The 16,440-nt window shown below is 57.3% G+C and overlaps 1 protein-coding gene across 8 annotated transcripts in view; it reads right to left on the bottom strand.

Moving 5' to 3' along the window:
- Window positions 1-16,440, bottom strand: part of DNM2 (dynamin 2) — an 85,091-nt gene that overhangs the window by 42,990 nt on the left and 25,661 nt on the right. For all 8 annotated transcript variants that reach the window (XM_032395922.1, XM_032395917.1, XM_032395920.1 and 5 more), the window contains exon 2: window positions 10,431-10,504. In XM_032395922.1, the coding sequence (XP_032251813.1) occupies window positions 10,431-10,504 (74 nt within the window). The remainder of the gene's footprint in view (window positions 1-10,430; window positions 10,505-16,440) is intronic.

The following is a 16,440-nucleotide window of genomic DNA, read 5'->3' as shown; positions in this document are numbered from 1 at the left end:
GGAGATGCAAGCCGCCATCCTAGGGGGATCCTGAGCTGCCAGCACTGTCCAGCTTGCCAAGATCCCAGACGCACGCCCTTGGGGCCCATCTGTCCTTCCTCCCCGAGCGTGTGCATAGGATGGGGAACAGGGTGCCGCTGCTGGCCTCATCAAAGCCCGTCTGGCTCTCCTCACCTTCTGGCTGTTCCCAGGGCCCCCCACCTAGACACGAACCCCTCAGGAGAACCGCTTTCTGGGCAGGGCCTGAAGTGGGCAGAGGAGGCCTCTTCACACCTTCTGAGCCAAGTGACTAACGATGAGTGCTGGGCCCATTAGATACGGGATAAAGCAAGAATAAAATATGTTCGTCCTCAGATGTAGGGACTGAGCCTACAGGTGTTTGCTGTATAATTCCTCAACTTTTCTATATGTTCCAATTTTTGTGGTAAATGTTGGGAAGGGGAGACCCCGTAGGCTCAGAAACCACGGCTCAGCAGTGATGCTACAAAGAAAATGGAAGTCAGACACGCTGGCAAACAGCCCAAAGCACTGCACCACTACAGAGGCAGAGGTGCATGCAGCCACATCATCCCTAAGAGGAAGGAACGAGAAGTCGCCTCGATGTCCACCAGGAGGAGACCTGGCTACACAAATCCCAGCACAGACACACCATCAGCTGCCTCAAAAGAGAGGATGGAGATGGAGCCCGACAGAGGAGGCCCAGCAGCTCTAGAATCTCCACCCAGACGCAGAGCGAGGCAGAAAGAAATGAGGGCGAAGAGGCTCGCCATCCCATCACCGCGACCTAACCAGCTGGGGCCAACACGCAGCCCCTGCTGGCTCCAGCCAAGCCCCGTGGGTGCTCCCACGTGCCCCTCAAGAGCGAGCCCCTTAGCAGCGGGCATCTGTGCCACAGATGAGGAACCTGAGGCCCACACAGGGGAAGTGACTTGGCCCAAGCTCAGTGGTGGAGCTGGGATTCCGACTTCAGATCATCTGTCTCCAGGTAGTGGCTCTCAGGTCACGTGGCCTTTGTGAGGCCCCTGGCAGGCTCGTAACCTCTCTGGACCTCTGCTTCGGGGGCCCGGGGGACTCTGTGGGCTCAGATCACTGAGGGCACTGGCCGCCTGGGGACAGGGGCAACGAGGACACCATCAGCATGGGCACCCCCACCCCACCCCCATCAGCTGACCCAGTTCCCAAGGACAGTCACGCTCAAGCCCTCCACAGGGACAAGAGGAAACGCTTGGCTGCTCTTCCGGCAGCAGCCTCCAAAAATGGAACAGTCCCCCAACCCCCCCACAGCATACCTCAGTTCTCATCCGGCTCACGGCCCGGGGCTCAGCACCCGCAAGAGACCATCTCCCTCCCAGGAACGCAACCACAGGATGCAGGCCCTCTCCCTTGTAGACCGGGCCCTGCCAGGCCTGGTACCTGGAAGGCCCACCCCCACCCCTTGCTCCTCTAGGGCCTGCCTGCTTGTTGCCTCTCCCAGGGAGCCTTCCTAAACCCCATGCCACCTGACACCTCATCCTGCATCTTGGGCCTCCTCCCACCCCAGAGCCAGGACCTGCTGGCCATGACCCCTGGAGTCCAGCGGGCACTGGCCGTCTCCCTCTCTGCCAACTCCTTCATCTGCAGGATGTGCGGATGGTGCCAGAAAGCCACAGCTTCTTATCCCGGGAGTGGTGGGCAGCAGAAACCACACCCTCTGTGCCCAAGAGGAAGGTTCAGGAGCCTGCCAGGCCCATCCCTCACTGCCCACTTTACTGGGCTCCTTGTCGCTTTGAAACCATGTGCTAGATTCCAGGGTTGATACTAACCTTCAAAAGCTTCCACGAAGCCTTCTTTCCCCGCACAGCACTGACCCTCTTAAAGCCAGACCTTGGCCCTCCTTTCCTCAGAACCCTCCATGGCTCCCAACTCACCACTTCCCCAGAGCCCTATAAAACTTCCTTCTCCCCAGCTTTTTTTTTTTTTTTAAAGATTTTATTTATTTATTTGACAGAGAGAGACAAAGCGAGAGAAGGAACACAAGCAGGGGGAGTGGGAGAGGGAGAAGCAGGCTTTCCGCAGAGCAGGGAGCCTGACGTGGGGCTCGATCCCAGGACCCTGAGATCATGACCTGAGCGGAAGGCAGACGCATAATGACTGAGCCACCCAGGTGCCCCATTCTCCCCAGCTTCTGACTTCAACTCATTCCCCTCCAGCCAGCCACTTGGGTCTTCTGCCTCAGGGCCTTTGCACTGGCTCTTCTCTCTGCTTATAGGCTCTCTCCCTAACCTCCTTCATGTTTGTTCAAGTGTCACCTTCTCCACGAGGTCTGTTCTGGCTCCCACCCAAGATGACGAACCTCTTGAGTTCTTCCTTCCCTGCCTTATGACCCTCCAAGCACTGGCTGCCTTCTAACAACGTTGACCTCCTCCTGTGTTATTTTCCGGGTTCACCCTATGGGGCAGGGATCTGAATCTGCATTGTTCACTCTGTGTCCCTGGGGGCTCCCTCTGGGTATACCTACTGACGTGCTCAATAATCATATGCATGACTGAATGACTATGAGAAAGATAATACGGTCCCTGCTTCGGCTTCTGTAAGGGGGCCCAACTCCAAGGCCACCAAGCTGAATATATGGGAGACTGGACAGGGACGGAGTCTAGCAAGGCCACCTGCTGTTTTTTCCTCTCTCTCTCTCTCTCTCTCTCTCTTGCTCCCCCTCCCTCCCTCCTTCCTTCCCAAGATCCTGACACCAAAGGCCCAGTCCTGAGCTGGGCCCCTGGTCTGACGGGACGATGAACACTGCCCAAGCGTGTCACAGCAGGTGCCACACACTCCACAAAGAGACGCAACACAGCAGAAGCCAGGGGTGGGACCCCCTGGAGGGGCTAACCTGCCGGAGTCCAGCCCCAGCCCGCCCCAGGACGAGGGAGGCAGGCCAGGGCAGCGATGGGCAGAGAGCCCGTGCCTGCACCATCTCTCTGAGGTGGCGACTTTCCCCCATTGCCTGAGGACGCTCTGGGCCCAGGGGTCCGGGGAAGGAGGGGAGCCTCCCACGGGCCAGGTCGGCCTCTGCGCCAGTCTCCCTGTGAAGAGAATAGAAACCTGAGAAATAAGACGGGAGGGGCTTTGCCTGGGGCTCCCCAGCCCTGTACATGCTAGAATGCCGATGAGTTTTTAATGATCCCCTGTCGCAAAGAATAAGTCAGAGGCCTGAGGGCTGAGCTCAGAGCCTGTGATGCCTGGAGACTCTCTCAACTCGTTCCCAGCAGCCAAAGTTGAGTCCCCGCAGCAGAGCTGCACCCTGCTGTCCCCAGCCCAGCTGCCGAGTTCCTAACTCTCCCCTGCTGGTGCGCAGCAAACAAGGCCAGTGCGGCCAGTGCGGCCAGTCCCTGAGCCCTGGGGCGGCCCTGACAGCCCCACCCCCACTCCCACCGGCCCTCCGAGCCAGGCCCTTCCCTGGGAGGAAGGGCAGCCCCAGGGTTTCCACGGGACCCAGCCCAGGGCCTGGCGCACACCAGGAATGAAGCAATCACCTGGGCCCTTGTCCAGCACTCGTGCTGCTGACCCAGAGGCGCCAGCCACCCTCTGCCACCGCACAGCTTCCCACCCGCATCCTAACTGTGGGGCAGTGAGTGCACTCGCAGTTGTTTCCTAGAAAGACGTTCTGCCCTCCTTCCAGGACTTGTTCCCTCATCTCCTTCAGGTCTCAGCTTGAAGCAGCCCTCCGTGGGGAGGCCCACCTTGACCACTGGGGATCCAGCAGATGCCCTGCCGCCTGGCCCCTCCCTCCACGGCCTGACACGCCATGTGCTCAGGTGTCCCCCTGCTAAGGCCGGAGCTGCAAGAGAGCAGGCTTAGTTTTGGTCACTGCTCTCTCCGGTGCCTGGTAGCTAGGAGGTGCTTAATAAAAATTACTGAGTCATCAGGTGCCGCAGCCTAGGACGACATCACCCTGAGTCCCAAGTGGGTCCCCGCTGTGCTAAGCAGCCAATCCCTACTTTGGGCATCTCCCAGGCCCTTCGAGAAGGTGTCCTCAGAAGGGAGATGACAAGTGCGTGCCGCCATGCCACCCGGGGCACCAGGAAACAGCCCCAAGTCAGTGGCCGCGGTTCCCTCAGGCCTGGTTTCCCGAGAAGGCTTTGGGCCCCCCTGTTTCAAAGGAGCTGGAGGAGGCCCACAGGACAGAAGGCACCCTCCCTACCCCGCAGGCAGAGCCAGTGACAGACCCCGCCGAAATTCTACTGCAACAACCAGCCTTCAGCCTAGCCCCTCCGGCCTGGAAAGGCTGAGGCAGGAGCCACAACAGCATGTGGGGAGGTGACAGGAAGAAGAGAGAGAGGTGGGCATGTCTAGCCACGCCCAGCTCAGAGTTCCAGCCCCTCTCTCAGTGCCTCAGTTCCCCCACAAGGAAATTGGACAACACTGAACACAGCTGTGGGGCTGCTAGGAAATCAAATGCCATCGCGCTGCGCCCACAGGAAGCACACAAATAGCTTAGCTGCTAGTCAGGGAAATGCACAAGGCTGGCCTTGGGGTATCAGGGCCTTTTTTTTTTTTTTTTTTGAGAGAGAGAGCATGTGCCTGAGTGAATGAGTAGGGTGGGGGGAGGGGCAGAGGGAGAGGGAGAGGGAGGGAAACAACCTCAAGCCGACTCTGAGCTCAATGCACAGCCCAACTTGGAGCTTGATCCCATGACCCTGAGATCACACCCTGAGCCAAAATCAAGAGTCGCACACTTCACCGACTGAGCCACCCAGGCGCTCCGGGGTCTCAGGGCTTTGCATGGAGGAACCCTGCCCTGGTCTTCATGGACATTTCCCATCCTTACCCCATTCTCAACCCAGTGCGAAGTGGAACACCAGGCTGACTCCTGGCAGCAGGAGGTGGAGTCTGCCTTCCCCCAACCTGGCACAGCAGGCATGCTCACCTGGGACGGGAGGCCATACTTGGGGACTCAAATATACCTGGGAGACCCTGAGTACCCCATGATCAAAGGGGTCCAATCAAGAGGAACTTTGCAGAGGCTTTAGCCAACCAAGAAGAGGCAAAGCATGTGGCACCCCCCCGAGCTTGCTTGGTCCTCAGGCTCCCTCTGATTTGAGACAAGTCGTGCAGACCTCCCATTCTAGGACACACCACCACCAGGAAGGTGTGCTATTGTGATTTATAGTAAGAAATACATACTTGTATTTCTTCCCTCCATTTTTGACACAGAGCTCCTAGAATCCTTGGAAAGCCCTAAGTGATAAGAGCAATAAAGCTGTCTTAACATTCCTAATAAGCCCCTTTCAGAAACCACACATCAGTTTAAGCTAATGAGGAGACTTTTGGAAAGCACTTAGGATGGGAGTTGCTTGCCAGGGGACCAATTTATGTAATTAGAGGGTTGCAGCTTTTAGCCCCTCCCTATCCACCCCCACGGTGGAGAGGGCCATAGGTTGAATCCATCGCCAGTGGCTAATTTAATCAATCATGCCTATGTGATGAGGCCCCATCAAAATCCCAAAAGGATGGGGCTCAGAGAGCTTCCTGGCTGGCGAGCACAAGGAGGTGCTAGGAGAGGGGCGCCCCTTCCCCACACCCTGCCCTACGCCTCTTTTCCCTCTGGCTGCTCCTGAGTTCTATCCTTTTTATATTAACCACTGATCTAGGAAGTAAACAGTTTCCCGGAGCTCCGTGAGCCGCTCCAGTAAATTCAGTGAACCTGAGGGGAGGGCCCTGGGAACCTCAGATCTATAGCCGGGGGTGAGAAGCACAGGGGACATCCTGTACTCGTGACTGGCGGTGGGGGTGGAGGGCGACAGTCTGGTGGGACGGAGCCCTTATCCTGGGGGGTCTGACACTATGTCCAGGCGGGCGGGCAGTGTGGGAACGGAGGTGACTGTAGGCCACGCAGTCAATGTCCACTGAGAACTGGAGAACTGCTTGGTAGTGTGGGAAAAACCCCACGTACACGGAGAAAGTGACAGCCCCAGCTGGCATCCCGGCCAGCCCCCCCGCGCCCTGCCCCCCCGCCTGACTTGCACCAGCTCCTGTCTGTTTCCTCATCAAGACACAAGGTCCATGCCCTGAGTGCTGCAGTGTCTTCCAGCTTTATAGAGAAGGCCCTGCCAGGGCCAGGCTCATGGGGAAAGGTGCCGGAGAAAGCAGCTGATGATCCCACCCGCCTTCCACCAGGAGAGAAGAGGCAGCGCAGCGGCCCACAGAGCACGCTCAGGTACCTGGCTAATGCTGACGGAGCACCCGCCAGGGTCCGGCCCTGTGCTGGGCACCAGAGAGCGGCAGACAAGGCACATCAGTGTCCCTGCCCTCTGGCACTGACTTTCGGGGCAGGGGAGAAACCATTAAGAAAATATAAAAACGGGATGAGATTACGTGATACGTGCTGTGGAGGAACTAAGGCAGCTGTGATGGGGCAGGGGGGGCAGGAGGGCATTGGGGCTCACACTCAGGAAAGGAGGAGGACAAGGACAAGGAAGGTGGGCAGGGTGTTCCAGGAAGGGAGCACAGTGAGGGCCAAGGCCTGGAGGGGTGAATGAATGAGCTGAGAGCTGACCTTGAGGATGAGCAATGAGGGAAGATGCTGCAGCTAGGGACCAGGAGGAGGTGAGGTCCCAGAGGCCAGCAAGGACCTGTTGGGGTCATAAGGCTTTGAGAAGAAAGCTGGGAGCGAAGCCCTGCCATCCCCTCGCTGGCCCCTGAGAACACCAGCCAAGGTCAAGGGAAGGGAGGCTCAGCAGGCCACATTCCACACAAGAACAGTCCCCAGCACGCAGGGTTTACCAGGCCAAGGGATGGTTCCCAGGGAGGAGCAGGGTTCACCCATGAGCCATCAAACTTCCTGGTGGCTGTAGTTTTAGGTAATTATTTTTTTTTAAGATTTTATTTTTAAGTAATCTCTACACCCAATGTGGGGCTCGCATCGCATGCTCTACTAAGCCGGCCAGGCGCCCCATGTGGTCTTAGGTAATTTTTAAACTAAGCAGATTAAAAGTAATGGCTCACCAAGACCAGTCTGGACCAGAAGCCAGGCATCACTGGGTGTCACAGACATCAGAGGACTGAGGCCCAGCCACAGAACCACATCGTGGGACTCCAGACCCCACAGGAGGCGGCAGCCACACGAAAGCCACATGGCGTGCCAGGGCCACAAGGGAGGTACCACTATCACCCCCATATTACAGATGAGGAAGCTGAGACACAGAGAGGGAGGCCACTTGTCCCAGGCCCCAGACACTAGGGGTAGCTGCCTGGCTCCAGAGTCCTTTCTCCAGAGTCAGCTGGACAAAAGTCTACTCTCTAAAAACAATGCAGCCCCACATAGCCCCTCCACCAATCACATGTCCCCCACTAAACTTAGCCTCCTCCCTCTTATTAGTGGGATGTCCCACCTCCCACCCAGTTAGGGCACCTCTGCTGTTCATCGCCCTGGACCCCCCCACCTCTAGGTCACTCTAGACTGCCCTTCACCCCCACAGCACTGCCCTGGGCCAGACCTCACCACCTCTTGCCTGGTTCGAGGCTAACCTCTCCCTGGCCTCCCTGCCTATCCTTCCACAGGGCAGCCAGTGGGCTGAGCAGGTCTCTCCCCACCCGTGTGCTCTTTGGGCTCTCATGCCTAATCCCCCAGCAGACTGCCAGGCCATGTCACCTGCCTCCTGACCCTCCCCCCCAGCCTCACTTCACAGCTTCGCACATGCTGTTGCCCCTGCCCAAAATGTTCTCCTTGGGCCCCCGGCCCAAAGTAAATCCAACGGCCAATATACTGTCCCACACCCCCAGTCCTTGCTCCTCTCAGCCTGACCACGGCATCTCCTGTCTGCCACCCCCACGCTGCCTCCCTGGCATCCGGCTGAGGTCCAGCAGGGCACGCATCTGCTGGCAGCAAGAAGAGACGGAAGATGCCACAGTCAGGTGGAGGAGGAGGAGTATGGGACCCGGCAAGGGCCACTACCATATGGGACACCTGGGCCTCGCTTCCCATCTCCACTGCCAGCCCAACAGAATCCAACCACAATTCTATCTCCACGGCTGCCACCCTGTCCCCACCTGCCCCCAGGCACCACTCCCACCTCTTCCGGTCCCCTGCCCCGGGCGGGCTCCTGTGGTCTCTCTTTCACCAGCAGCCACAGGATCTGGTCAAGTGACACCTGGGCCTAAGGGTGCACCCCACCAAGTGGGTTTAGAGCTGGGCTCTCATGATAATGCTCCTGTGTGCTCTTGGGCAAGTGGCTTCATCTCTGGAAGCCCCAGTTCCCTCCTCTGTAAAGTGGGGATGATGGGAACAGAGACCCCAGCATTAGTCCAGGTCAGGCACTAGGCTAATATGCACCCTCAGAGCTTCTGCCTTCAGTGCTCTTCAGTCTGCCACTCTCTGCTGGAAGGGAGCTCCCCCTTCCCTGACACCCCAACACACCTGTCAGCCTTGGCTCCAACATCGCTTCTTCAAAGAAGTCCCAGGATGCCCCACCCTCTAGGATGAAGTTAGTCACTCTCCCCTCTCCACACACACTCCAATCTGGTGGGGGCCAGGCCTGCCAGTCTCCCCCCTGGCCTCCCCCTTCTGTCCCCTGGCACCAACGGGAATGCCAGGTGGGCAGGTGGTGGCAGCAGCCTTGGTCCCGTCACTGCTGTGCCCTGGGCCTGGACCAGCCTGTAGCATGCACTACGTGCTCAGTGAACCACAGCTGGTGACGGCCACCATGGAGATGATGGGATAGCCCTCCCGCCATGACACAGCCTGCCCCCTTCCAGTGCAGAATGCCAGCAGACCTGTTCTCCCAGCAGGCCATCCCGAGCAGGCCGGCAGAAAGCACACAACCACAGCCCCTGAGTCAGCTCCACACAGGGAGGACCTGCAGTGTGCCAGGCACTGTGCTGCGGCTCGGACGTATTGAATAACGTGGTCTTCATGGCAACCGCCAAAGTCAGCGCTATTATTATCTTCACTGTCCAGACAGGAAACACATCGTGAGCAGCAGTCCCTCCCCAGGGGCCATGAGGCCAGTAAGCTGCAGAGTCACGATCTGAACCCAGGCAGCCTTAGCGCTCAGGGCCGACCCACCAGGGCAAAAGCTTTCCCCGCGTGGCCAGGGGCCAGAAGCATGCACATCAGCATCAGCTGGGAACTCATTAAAAATGCATATCCTCAGCCCCCACCCCCTACCAACCGGCTGAATGGAAAGCGGAAACCCACTGGGCCATGCCTTCCTTACGTGACTCTCTGACCCACTGTCATCTGAAACCCCCGGCTCTGCGGCTGCCAGTCTTGGCCCAGCTGATTGGACACCTAAACCCACAGGAAGCAGCCCACTGGCTCGCCTGTGGCCTATGACATGGCAGAGCTCACAAAGAGGAGGTGCGGGCCAATCGGCTACCACCTCTCACTGGAGCCACGCCCCCTCACAAGTGGGCTGGGCGGAGTCAGAAGATGAAGATGAGAGCACGTGACTGGGGCACAGCGCAGGGGAGGGGCTGAGCTCTGACTCAGCTCATGCCCACCCAGGTTGATGCCCATCCAGATCGGGTGCCAAGTGCGAAGGCAGGTGGCCCGGCTAGGCTTCAGTTTGCCCGTAAAATGGGGGCGTGTCAGCTGCCTTCCTAGGACAGGTGTGTCTAACCGGGCCGTGCGGGGAGCCTGGCGCCCTGTGGATGCTGAACCCACCAAGGCTGATATTCCAGGTCAGTGGGGAAAGCAGCATGAGGCCACTCGGGGCTCTGGAGGGAGGAGAGACCATGCCCCCAAGAGCTCCCCTGTCCCCTTCCAGCTTCTGACCCGAGATGCTTTCCAAGGAGGCCTCAGTGGGTTTTATGCTGGAAGACATGCCCACCTCATGCCAGACTTGGCCCAGCTGATTGGACACCGAAGGGAAGACAGAAAAAAATCTACACATGGGCCATTCTATATTCAACGGATGGGCCTCTTCCCAAGCCAATGTCATCATCAAAACGGACATGGTGGTGAGGAGACAGGACAACCGAGTGAGTGTAGGAGGGGACTGATCAGAGCAGCTGGAAAACTAGCCAGGGAAGATATCTGGGGGGACAACTGGCAACATACTCATGGACTGGCATCAGGTACCATGCAGGAACGATTACTTTTCTTGGGTGTGGCTGTGAATGTAGGAAGGTGTCCTTAGTGCAAGGGGAGGCTCCCTGAAACATTCTGGGTTGACGTGTCACAACGTCTGCTACTGATTTTGAAACCGTTCAGCAAACTGTGTTATCCACAACATTGCAAACAAACATGGCGCTTAGCAGCCTGGTCACAATGGAGGACACGAGGGGTGGGTGTTCACCGAACTGTGCTTCAGCTGTGCTACACACGTGGAGACCATGAATTCAAGCCCAAATGACAGCCCAAGACCCCGGACACCACCATCGGCCCCCTCACTCCTGCCGGGCGCTGAGTCCACGCTCATTTCCTGCTACAGCAGCGAGCTGTCCCACTGTACCTGTTTTTGAGAAGATGAGCTGCAGAATGAGAGGCCGCCGGGTCACGATTCCTGAACCTCGGGGAAGGAAGTCCCTGTGGGAGGGGAAAAGGACAGAAGTTACTCACGCGGCTGGCCTGCGGGGCAGGAAGTGTGACCACACATGTGGAGCAATCCCGTCTTGCAACTGGGGCAACATCAGCAAAGACACCAGTCCCAGCCAGGCACTGGGGAACGCTCTGACCTTGGAGGGTCCTGAGGCCACAAGGGGCAGAGGAGGGACTGGAATGAAGGTTGCCGTTGAATGGTACCGTTTCCCTCTGGCTGGCTGTGCTCCAGCCCCAGCCTGCCCAAAGAGCCCTTTCATGGACAGATATCTGAACAATCTCCTCACACCTCAAAGAGATCAGTGCATTTCCTACATACATGTTATAAATTAATATAATGCCATATGTATGATAAAAAGATGAAATAAAATATGATGTGTTTCATGTCCCAAAAAGACAAATCGATATAAGCAGGAGGTGGATCAGTGCTTACCCAGGGGTGGGAAACAAGGAGGGAGATTTCTGGGGTGCTGGACACGTTCTAAAACTGGACTATAGTGGTCAACTTACTACTATTTACTGTAAATTTACTAAAAATATCACTGCATTTGAAATGGGTAGATTTCCTAATACATAAACATCCCTCAATAAAGCCGTTAAATAAAAAAAATATATCCTGTGTATTTCACTACGGAAATACTCAGGCACCACTTGCACCTGTTTACACTAACACATGTGGATTCATGCAAAGTAGGATGACCAGAAGGCACTCTGGACCAGTGAGAAAGGAAAGCCAAAGACCAGGGATCCAGGGCACCGAAGTAGAAGGGGCATTTTCAGAGATCATTAAAGCCATGCAAAGAATTCTTGTGTTGTCTCATGTAAAATGGAGAAAGGTTCTAGGTTCAGAGAATTTCAAACAAGGTTTGCACCTAGATAAATGTTTAGATCATCTGCAATTTGTGCAGGACACAGGACAACTGGTAGGGGGCATCCCAGCTGGGATGGTTAGAGAAGGCCCCTCTGAGAAGGGGAAACAAGAAGTGAGCTACATGCAGGGGTACAGAACGGGCAGGGCAGGGAGACAGCAAGGAGGCCCCCAGCTCACCAGGCCCTAAAGTCAGTTCTCACCTTGGCCCTTGCCAGAGAGCAAAGCCACTTCACGGCAGATGCCAGGCTCTCCCAGGGACAGGGCAGGCCTGCTGCTGGCTGCTAACCTCTCAAGCACCACATATGGCCTTGACCCTGGCCATCCCAGAGCCCCAGATCCCCTGGCTCAGAGGCAAAGACCTGAGAAGCAGGGACAGGAGGCCCCTCGCACATCAGAGGCATGGCATCCTGGAAACCATCAGCACCAGCCCTCCAACACAAAATCAGCGACAGCAGCGGTGACAGTGTGTACGTCCTTCGCCAGAACCTCCCACTCCGCCTCTTCAACGCAACCGAACGGGTCCATGACCGAACAATACAGAAGCATGGGAATGCATCCCTCCCACCGGTCTATGTGCCCCCCACCCCATGCTGTGTGTGTGACTGACACAGGTTCCTTTTCACCACTGACCCGTGTTCACTGGCATGGATGGGCCACAGTTTGCTCATCGGTTCTCTCATTGGTGGGACACCTGGGGTCTTTCCAGTTCGGGGTCATTACAAATGCAGCTGCTATGAACATCTGCACAGATGCGTCTGGTAGACACACGCCCCCGTTTCTCCTGCTGAGTCAGAGGGCAGACCTGAACAGGCAGAACTAGTCTCTGCAGATAGAAATCAGAGCAGTTGGTTCCCTTTGGAGAACTGATTAGAAGGGGCATGAGGAACTTTCTGGAATGACAACATCCTCTATCTTGATCTGTCTGGTGGTTTCCTAAGTGTATGCATTTATTTAAAAAAAAAAAAAACAGGAGTGCCTGAGTGGCTCAGTCGTTAAGCGTCTGCCTTCGGCTCAGGTCATCATCCTGGGGTCCTGGGATTGAGCCCCGCATCGGGCTCCGTGCTCCGCGGGAAACCTGCTTCTCCCTCTCCCACTCCCCCTGCTTGTGTTCCCTCTCTCGCTGTGTCTCTCTCTGTCAAATAAATAAATAAAATCTTTAAAAACATTTTAAAAATTAAATTTAAAAAATTTAAAAAAAACCAAACAAGGTCACTAGGCATCAGGGAGTGGTGGGAATGTGGACTGAAATTCATGGGGTCTGGCCTCTGACCCCAGGTCACCCGGCCTCTGGGCCCACACATCTGACTCAAAAGCCGCTGGCATCTCCCCAGCCCGGGCCAAGCCTTCGGCCACTGGTATTGGCACGTGCTGTCCTGTGACTGTTCTGGGCGTGGCTGGGGGGCCAGGCACCATGAGCACAATGGTAACACCACAGACAACAGACAATGAGAGCCTCAGCAAAACACGAAGAGGACCAGGACCAGCACGCTGCCCAAGAGAACCCTGAGAGCTCTGGGCACATGCAGGGAAGGTGGCTTTCTGGGGCTGGAACTTGATGGGGAGTGGGAAGGATGACTGGGTGCAGCCTGGGCAAAGGAGGTACGGCCTGAGTGGGAGAAGGCTGAAGGACGAGGCTGGGCAGGTGCACGCGGCCTCGCACCCCAGGCCGGGAGCACCAGGAGCCCTGGTATTTCTCCAATTGTGTTTTCCAGAAGTTCTCAGACTGCTGAGTGGAAAGAGCAGCAACACCTACCTGCAGCCTGGACAGTCCCCCCCCAAAAGCAACTCCCAGAAATTTCCAAGAGGCTCGGTGAGGAGGGGCCTGTCTGGCTGTGCCCCCAGGTCCACTCAGAGGGTTTTCTGACACAAGGCAGCAGGAACACTCTCGGGGCCTTCCTTCCCCTGGGAAGGAGACCACCACCCCAAGTAGCTCTGCCCAGGACACTGTCCGCTTATCTGGAGTCAACTCTCAAGCCTCAGTCGTCTGCTTCCTCTGCCCTGAGCCACCCCACCCACGCCTGCTCCGAGGGCCACCGTACACCCAGGCTGCCCTGCACACGGTGCGACTCGGGCCAGCTTCCCTGTCTCTCGGTTTCCCGGTCAGAAGGATGGAGTAACCGCCCACCCAAGGTCAGCTGGGTACCAAACGGGCACTGCCATGACTCACCCCCCCGCCACAGCTCTGGCTCAAATGACACCTCCCTAGGGAGACTTCCCACCCTCGCTCACAGCTCCACCCCCCACCCCACGTCCCTCCCACCTTCATTTTTTCCCTCATCACTAACACTCCAAGCCACTCATCTGCTTACCCACCCCTCCCTGCCACGCAGCTCCCCAGGACAGGGTCTCAGGTCTATTTCGTTCCCTGGCACAGAGTCGGGGTTCAATAAGTGTTAGCCATGATCATTTCTGCACCAGACCCAGGCCTGGTCCCAAGATCCTCCTCCCAGGTTACCTACGGTTATCTTTCTAAAGCAAAGGCCAGGGATCCAAGCTTCCCTCCTGAAGAACTCACACGATCCATCCCGCATTTGACAGGATCCTCTACCTGTCCATCCCCCCACCCCCACCCCACCCCTGCATCCTCCACCTCTGGGATTTCCGCAGTTCTGGCTTCCAGCCTCTGCAGGATCTGTTCCCTCTGCCAGGAAACTCCTCCCCACAGGCACTGCCCACCTACGCGTGGGCAGATGCCATGGCATGCACCCCTCCTTCCCAAATGCACACCCTTCTCACTCCCACAACATGGCCTTCAACGTAAGTCCAGTCCTGTGACAGCATATGACATCACCTGGCCTGGTCACTACTGGATCTCCAGCACCTAGAATAGTGCCTGGCATATAGCAGGTGCTCATTAAATGTTTGGTGAGTGGCAAGGAGGAATACAGACTCTGGAGCCAGAGAACCTGGGTTCAAAGCCCAGCCCTTCCCCCCATGAGCTGTGTGGTCCTGGGCAGGATCCACCTTCTCTGGGCACTGGCATGGCCGTCTACCAGATGAAGGGATGCCACTCATCCTTCAGAGAAGATCCCGCTGGCCGCCTGACCTGCACAAGTCACTTTCACCCTCTTGGAGCCTCAGTTTCCAAGCCCTAAAATGGGCCACCTCTCCCTAGAAGGTAATGAGGGCTCCCAGGGGAAAGGTGGTAGGGAACAGGGAGGGTAAGGCACAACAGGAGGGGGCAGATCAGAAGCCCTAGCTGTTTGTTTACTTTGTCTGAACAGAGCCTAAGATCCCACCAGGACCCCTTGGCTTCCAGCCCCCCACATGGGTGGGGATGCCTACCTGAGGGAACAATGGAGGCTTAAAACCCAGGCTGACAAGTGGGCAGGTGGAGGCCTTCCCAGGGGAGGGAAGAAAACAAACAGATAAGCCAGCAGAGGATGAGTCAGAGCTGGTAAGCGCCCAGGTCACCCCTCACCTGGGCAGCATGATGGCAGGAGGCCCAGCAAGTGCTCTAGGCTGGGATCCCTTCCTCACCACCATATCCTCATGGGGGGGGGGGGGTCACTCAAAGCCTCAGTGTGACCAGGAGACCTCAGCACAACACCAGCCGCGGGAAGAGCCCTCAGCAGGCGGCCCATGCTCCAGGGACCTGTTTGTACCCAGCTCACTCTCTCAGGCTGTCAAGAGCCCAGATAGGGAGCACTGGCTGCCCCCCTAGCCCAGCTCTAACCCAGTCTTTGGCAACATCTCAGCAAACCCTCTAGCAACACGAAAAGAATGACACCAGGGCCAATACCCCCATTTCCCAGATAGGCAGACTGAGGCTCAGAGTTTCAGGACGTGCCCAGGCAACTCAGCAAGGAAGGAGCAGAGCTGTGATGGGAACACAGGTGGGATGTCAACGAGGCAGACCCCCCCAATCACCCCCACACACCCCAGGGCCTCCTTTGTGGTTTTACTAGAACAGAGGCACAGATCATCGCTTGGCCTCTGGAGCCTCACCATCCAGTCCACGTGCCCCACCGGTCCCCACCCAGTCCCTGCCTCATTACCATCGACCTGGACGCCATCCAACGGTAACCACTGGTCACCCAGAGCCCAGCCCACACTCAGTGGCCCCAGGCAGGTGCCACTATGTCCTTGGGGTCACCACAAGGGGCAGGCAGGCTGACTCGGACTGCAGACACAGGGCTCCTCCCACCCTTCACTGCCAACCCCTCCCTGCAGCAAGCCCTGCCGGCCCCACCTGCAGATGGAGCATGAACTGGCCCACTTCTCTGCACATCCAAGGCCATCACGCAGGCCATCCGTGCTTGCCTGGGCCAGTGCAGCTGCTGCCTCTAGGGCTTCCCACCCTCACCCCCAGAGTGGCCATAGGGTGCCTGTGGATGCCACGTCAGAGCATGTCCCCCCTCTGCTCAGAGGCTTCCCAAGGCTCCCACCTCCCTCGGGGTAAAACCCCAAGTCCTCGCTGAGGCCCACAAGGCCCTGCACAACCTGCCCAGTCACTCCCGGCCCTCCCCCTTACTCACTCAGCTCCTGCTATACTGTTCTCTGTCATGTTCCCCCAAAACAGGTAGGGTCCTGCCTCAGGGCCTTTGCACTGGCTACTCCCTCAGCCTACAAATCTCTCCCTGCAACACCCACAGGGCCAACTAGCAACTCCTCTTCTGTACCCACTGCCCGGCACCCCCCGAATATGAAGCAGGTCCTGCTCTGTTATATGCCATCCAGCTTGATTCTCAATTCTTCTCACAACTGGCATTTTCCAGTTTACTGATTTGTTCATATGGCTATGGTCTGTCCCTTCCCTCCCACCCACCCATTAGAGCGGCAGCCTCATGGGAGCAGGGTCCTCTGCCTGGCATGTTCTCCGGTTTCTCCTCAGCTCTCAATAGCCAGCCAGGCATGGGGCAGGTGACCAATGTTTGTGGGATGAAGGACCAAACCTGCCACTGTCCAATGAGACTGAGGCTCAGATGAGGGTGGGTGGACTTGTTGACTTTCACAACCCACTCCAGGTGCCACCCCTTCACAAATCCCCAGCAGGCTCCTTCCTGCGCAACAGTCCTGCAGGGTCCAGAGCCGGCCCCGCCCTTGGTTCTCA

Source organism: Phoca vitulina, unplaced genomic scaffold, assembly GCF_004348235.1.
Source record: "Phoca vitulina isolate PV1807 unplaced genomic scaffold, GSC_HSeal_1.0 scaffold89, whole genome shotgun sequence".
Classification (NCBI taxonomy): Eukaryota; Metazoa; Chordata; class Mammalia; order Carnivora; family Phocidae; genus Phoca; species Phoca vitulina.
The sequence above is the reverse complement of the archived record's forward strand: the minus strand, read 5'-3'. Positions and strand labels throughout refer to the sequence as shown.